The 6,459-nt window shown below is 42.3% G+C and overlaps 1 protein-coding gene across 1 annotated transcript; it reads right to left on the bottom strand.

Annotated features, from left to right (window-relative positions):
• Window positions 1-185: 185 nt before the first annotated feature.
• LOC125529231 (cysteine-tryptophan domain-containing zinc finger protein 7-like) lies at window positions 186-6,452 on the bottom strand. Its single transcript, XM_048693643.1, has 8 exons — window positions 6,390-6,452; window positions 5,072-5,144; window positions 4,858-4,985; window positions 4,367-4,729; window positions 2,938-4,262; window positions 2,192-2,592; window positions 449-2,100; window positions 186-376 (listed from the first exon to the last, which is right to left on the bottom strand). Exons 1-8 carry the CDS (start codon window positions 6,429-6,431, stop codon window positions 218-220), a joined length of 4,143 nt encoding a protein of 1,380 aa, XP_048549600.1. The 5' UTR covers window positions 6,432-6,452; the 3' UTR covers window positions 186-217.
• Window positions 6,453-6,459: the final 7 nt, after the last annotated feature.

Genomic DNA, 6,459 nt, shown 5'->3' with positions numbered 1-6,459 from the left:
TATATAGGTGAAAACCATCAGGCTAATCAACTATAATGTGAAAAGCATCAGGCTAACCAAATGATGATAGCACCCATCCAAGTCGCGCTATGCCGAAGAAACACTTCCAGGCACTACTTCCCAATTTACAACTAGGTGAGCTATGTTCCCATGCGTTTATTCGCAGAAATGAAATAACCTGGCAAGTAGAACAATATATCATCTATATTTGTGTAGCTTACTTGCAGAGTTTTGCAGTATCAGAATACATGCTCTGAGCTGCATCGCCTTGTTTCAGACCATCAATACCAGGAGGTTCCAGAAGTGATGCTACATGCAGAAATTTTAAGGCTGCCTCAAAATAGAGCCTTGTGCTTTCAAGTTCTTTTCCTTCTTTCTGCAGAGAAATTTGGTAAGTATCTTACAAAATAAAAGTAAGCATATTCATACAAGAGCAAAGGTGAACAACCTTCAAACGGTTAGCCTTGTGCTTTAAATCTCGAGCTTCTTTGAGAGCATATGCAGTTGAATTACTATCTTTCCCATCCGTAGGATTTGAAGTTCCCTGTTTGGCAACACGCTGTTGCCCTCCATTTTCATCACTGCTTCGCCTTGACTGTGGTGTCAATTTTGACGCATTAGATTTTACTGGAGTGGAGTGGGTTTCTTTCAGAGGCGAAGGGGCAATTTGGGCTTTGGGCTTCTCCATATCTTGCTTGTTACTCTTGGGATAAGATTTATCTTTTCCAGATGGCACCTCTGGTTTAGGATTTCCATCCAGAGCACAATGAGTTAATCCATTTCTATCTTGGATAGGAGCTGCAGTTTTCTTACTTTCAATCGCGATCAAATCTCCTTTCGAGCCCGAAGCTGCAGTCCTAGGTTGCACTAAAGAGCCATCAGTGCGCAAGTTATTTTTATCACCAGAATGCAGGTGGTTATAACCCCTCGCTGTGCTGGAGCCATTCACAGTGGAGTCCTTTCTCCCAGATGCATGCTGCTGATCATCATCCAAACCCTTTCTCAATGAAAACCTTTCGGATGCATGGCCTTGAGTTAACTGAACTAATTCATCATCTTTGTCAGAATTTCCTTGTGAAGAGCCATGTAAGACAGGTTCACTTGCAAGCAAACTCTCCTTGGACTTCTTAGCCTGCCGAACATTGTCTACTATATCAACTTCAGTATTGAGATACTTTACTGAGCTCGGCATGGTGCCTGGGTTAGCATTCATAGGCCCATCTTTCTCCACTATTCTGTTCTGGGAGAACTTATCAATGTTAGAGTTCCTCGGTGGTGATGAGGAAACTGATTCAATCGGTGAAGTCTTTGCAACTTGGGAGTTATTTTTCTTTTTCTGAGAGCCTGAAGCTTTTGAAGAACTTGAAGCTATGGCTGTGGTCGGAACATCACTAGAAGCAGCTCCAGCTAAGTCCAAAGCATGTTCAGAAGATCGCTTATCTAATACTTCGGATGGACCTCTTTTACCAGCAAAGTGTGTGCTATCCTCCACAAGTTCATTGTTTACATGACCACCATAATAAGAAGAAATCTGATTAGAGTGCAGACCTTTTCCTAATTTAGAATCCGTCGTGGAATACAGTTCTTCAGACTTTATTGGCTTGGACTTTGTTTCCTTTAAGTTTTGATCCTTATGAGTTTCCTTGGCAGCAGAGCTGTGATTCACTGTGGTTCCTCTGCTCACCTGAGCTATTGAACTATGCTGACTCTCCTCCCATTCCTTCACTATCCTCTTCTTGCTAGAAACGTCTGATCTCTGTACATCTGAGGTTTGGTATTGTTCCTTGTTCCTATCTTCAGGAAGAGCTATATCCTCATCCTTGTCTCTCTTGGACTTCTCCAAACGATCAGACCTCGCAACACTTTTTTGCTTCAATGAAGAAATATCACCCTTCTCACCCAAACTCTTTGCCTTTGCAAGAAAAGCCTTGGCCTCATCAGGAACGTCTCCACTAGCTAAATCACATTCAGGGTTCCGGTCTCTGCTAGAACGATGCCGCTCCTCCTTTTTAATTTTCTTAGAAGCTTTGTATTCACCATAATCCATCTCCCTCTTGCCTTTTCCTTTTGAATGCTTCTTGGATCTTTCCACAAGATCTCCTGTATTGCCACCAAATAAATGTAAATACAAAATACAGTGAAAGCACACATGAAGGCAGTGTATCAAATAGAGGAAGAACAATAACAGAACCTCCATCAGAATAGCTGCCACGATTCTTGCTCTTGGACTTCTTCTTTTCAGTGGAAACGTCAACTGATTTGCTCACAGAATCTCTCTCGGAAGGATAGTGATTAGTATCAGCAGTACTTCTAACTCTAGGAGGGGGTTGGGTGATCGTTGAATAAGCTGAAGCTTGTGTTGGGTGAGAACTGTCAACCAAAGCACTTCCATCACCTGGAAAACTCTTCCTTTTCCTACTCTGTTCAGCATGTCCATTTATACTGAACGTGTTGGCTGTTGCCAGTCCAGAAGAAGCAGCATGAGGATGACCAACTGAAGGAATACCGTTGGCAGGGGGTGGAATGACATATAGTGCATTCAGAGCATTTGTAGTCTCCTCCTCACCAACATCGCACCTATTCATCCCAGGCCTGCAAAAATTCCAAATTCTAGCTATTCAGAAAGGAATAAAGAGTGTTCATTAACTAATGAACATGGAGAATATTATAGAGCTATAAGATATCACCTCACTGAAAAAAACAGCATAACCTACAACCTAACAGTTTCAGTGTAAAGCAGAAACCCGCAATAAGATCTATCCAAATTTTAATCCACTTGCTTGCTATAAGTGTAGTACTTTCAAAGCAGACAATCAAATAGCTCCTGATAATAAGGTGCTGCTGGTTACATGCTATCTACAGATAAGACTCATGGAGAGAAGAATTAAGGCGGCAAAAAAGCAGGAGGTATACAATTGTATAAGAACTATAACTTACAGCCACAGTTGCATGCTACATTTCCATTCCTTTGGAAGAGTATCAGGATCCGACTCATATGGTAGGAGACGCCATTTCTGACATATGTCACATTGTACCCAATGTTCCTCTATCACGACAGGTGCTTGAAGTGCAGGAGCTGCATTTGCAGTCGATACAGAAGATGGAGGTACATGCATCTTCTGCTCCTCAGAAGCTATATGTCTGTCATGCTTTGCACTAGATGAAATCTCCCTCTTTGATGCCCCAAGCATATCAGAATCCCTTTTGATCCAATATTTTTCCTTTGGCTGCAACTCTCCCAATCCAACCCCATTCTCCAATATATCCTGCTCTTTGGATCCATGGGATCCGTCAGGCAAACTGTCCCTGACATCTCTATGTGGTTTTGCTTTGGGTTTCTTCCCGGAGTGGCTAGATTTGGAGTGAGAATCGTTTTTCCTCTCTTTAACTCCAGCAGAAGAACGAGCACCCTTGTCAACATCCAGAAGATCAGAAGATGTTGGAGCATTCTTCTTTTGTTCCCTGTGAATTCTTTTGGCCTCACTCTTGGTGTTACTTTTCACATTTGTATCATAAAGTGAAGCCTCTTTGCTAGTAACCTTCTCCATGCTTCTGCAAACAGCAGGAGCTTTTTCATCTATAACTGCGTTTTCTTCAAAGTTAATGACAGAAGGATTGATTTTACTCTCAGGCTTTATTTTTCTTTCATGTTTCCTATCCAACAGAAAATCTGTGTCACTGGTTGTATTCATCTCTTCTAAAGTCAACGCTGTCTTTTCTGTCACAGGTTTCAGCTCCCTCTTTGCTGCTGAAAGTTCCAATTCTGAGCTGCCAAAACCACCACTTGCTAAACAGTCGGTAGTCTCCTCTTTGGCAGTTTCAGCTGTGATTGTCTTGCTGTTGCTGTTTACAGCCCATTCTTTCAATCGATCATCTTTGTTTCTTTCCAAAGATTTTCCTGTTGCTTCTTCTTCAAATTGACAATTGCTGTTTGCATCCATGCCTCTGGGACTAGACGGTATGCTGAGAGCTTCTGATGCAATCTTCTGGCCAGCAAGTGTTTCTACATCGATCTCATTTTTCATAAATGCACTGACATCGTTTCTATTACTTGACCTCTTCATATCTGTGGGTTTCTTTTTCTTACCATCAGACTTCATTTTCTTAACCACATGCCCTCCATATGCTTCCTGTGCATTTTCTATCTCCAAGCTTGTTTCCCATTTCTTCAATGAAGGCACAACCTTCTTTGTCAGTTGCAACAAACTGCCATGAAGAGGGGATAACAAGTACCCTCCAGGAACTGAAAAGCATGTCATGATCTGTGCGATCATGTTTAAAGAATGGAAGTGATTATGTGCCCTTTGAACCATTCATAATAAAATACAAGTACACAATGCTAATACAGTGAACATGTAGACTTTACCTGAAGAATGGTCCGGGGAGATTCAAGTTGCACATTGCTAAATTCGGGGGAGAGGCCCCCGTGCCCATCAGGGCTTTCCTCCACGGATGAAGGTGAAGAAATGTCAAGGCCCAAACCACTGTAAATAGCTGCATTATTTCTTGCCAAGACATTGTCGGAACCAACTTTTATCCGTACTTTAAATCTATTCTGGTCGCTAGACTTAGATGGGCCATTTGAAGGATCATGGGTGCTAGAGCCCCTTTTAGACGCTGTGCTTTCGCATCTTTCCTTTTTAATTGAATCACCAGAAAAAGGAGCCACAGAACCATTATTCTGGGAAACAGATGGAACGGCCATAGCCGGAGGGTTCTGACACACATCCTACATTACAAACCATTAGATCAGACTCAAAAGAAGTAAACCATCAAATCATCAATGCCATATGAATTAATGTACATGGCAATGCTGATGCAGAAACCAGACAGTACAGCCAAAGCCAACTTAAGCACCTCAGTAGACTGGTGATAAGGAGATCTTGAGCTAGCATTTGCCACCTTAGGTGGAGTTCTAGTGTGGGGCAGAAGGGGGGAACGCTGGTAGGTTGGCAAAAATGAGCCATATCCACCAAATTTTGATCCTGTCAAAGATTAGTGTCACGTTTAATGTTTCTATAGAATGAAGCCAGATCAAACTAACTGCAGCCACAGCAAAACATTTCCTCACCTAGATTCTCTGCAGAAACGCCTCCTTCAAAGTCCTTTTGAAAATGGCCTAGTACATTTTGTAGTTTTTCATCCTACAACAAGACGAACAGACATTAGAAAAAACATGATCACAACAATATGATTGTAGGTACAGTACACCTAAAGTTGCTAGTGACTATCCCATTTGTGTATTACAATTGCTAGTGACTACTAAATTCATGTTGAAATTTTTTCATACAAACAATGAACTACATGAGAGCTATAGACACTTTTCAAAAATTGACTATATGAAGCATGAAGCCATTATTAACCTTGTCTTCGGAACATACACTTTTTTAGTAATTTATGGAGCAGTGGATGTCATAACAATGAACCCATTAATACCAAAAGGCTGAGAAGAAGCAAGCCAATAATAACACGAATTTGGCGATGTCAAAACTAATGCCATGGATTTAGCTTAGTGGTAGAGGAGATAGGGTCAGGGGTCGATCCATGTCACAGATTTTTCTTTGCACAATTATAAAGTTACTGTCTGGTCTCAATTAGAGACCGGGACTGGCCAAATCCAAATTACCACTAGTAAACGAAAAACCAACACCCCATCAGACTGAGATTAGCTTCTTTAGTTCCATATATAACAGCACGCGTCATAGAAGTGCTTACTTATTTAGCAACAAAAAACGTAAAATGTAATTGATCAATCAATGCGACAAACAACGTAAAATGTAATTGATCAATCAATGCAACCGCTTCTAGTAGCGCATGAACTACAACGACAAATCTCGCAAACTTTAATTGATCCACCAATGTGACTGCTTCTAGTAGCGCATGAACTACAGCGACAAATCTCGCAAACTTTAATTGATCCACCAATGCAACCGCTTCTAGTAGCGCATGAACTACAGCGACAAATCTCGCAAACTTTAATTGATCCACCAATGCGACCGCTTCTAGTAGCGCATGAACTACAGCGACAAATCTCGCAAACTTTAATTGATCCACCAATGCGACCACTTCTAGTAGCGCATGAACTACAGCGACAAATCGTGCAAACTTTAATTGACCCACAAATCGTGCAAACTTTAATTGACCCACCAACGGAGCCGGCCGGCCGCAACGGCTAGACTGGCACCATTCACACCTGCAAAGCGGGAGAATCGAACAAACGCGGGCATCCGTTACCTGCGCAGATCAAGCTCATTTCGTCGCACTAGAAAAGTAGGCGCGTTATATACATCTACTGGTAATCATGTGGTGCCGGAATGGGCATGGAAGCTGCAGTGATGAAGCAAGCAAGCGAGAGGCGCGGGAGGAGCGGGAGGAGGAGGGCCACTCACAATGTAAGCGAGGGAGACGTCCGGGTCGTCGAAGGGGGGCATGTCGTCGGCGTAGGCCTCCCCCTCCTCC

This window comes from Triticum urartu, unplaced genomic scaffold, assembly GCF_003073215.2.
Source record: "Triticum urartu cultivar G1812 unplaced genomic scaffold, Tu2.1 TuUngrouped_contig_5445, whole genome shotgun sequence".
In the NCBI taxonomy this organism is placed as follows: domain Eukaryota; kingdom Viridiplantae; phylum Streptophyta; class Magnoliopsida; order Poales; family Poaceae; genus Triticum; species Triticum urartu.
This window is presented reverse-complemented; position numbering and strand designations above follow the sequence as displayed.

Coding starts and splice junctions, on each gene's coding strand:
- LOC125529231 (XM_048693643.1), bottom strand. CDS start 6,431: ATGCCCCCCTTCGACGACCCGGACGTCTCCCTCGCTTACATT. Junction 4,986..5,071: donor CGTTTCTGCAGAGAATCTAG/GTGAGGAAATGT, acceptor AATCTTTGACAG/GATCAAAATTTGGTGGATAT. Junction 4,730..4,857: donor CTTATCACCAGTCTACTGAG/GTGCTTAAGTTG, acceptor TTTGTAATGTAG/GATGTGTGTCAGAACCCTCC.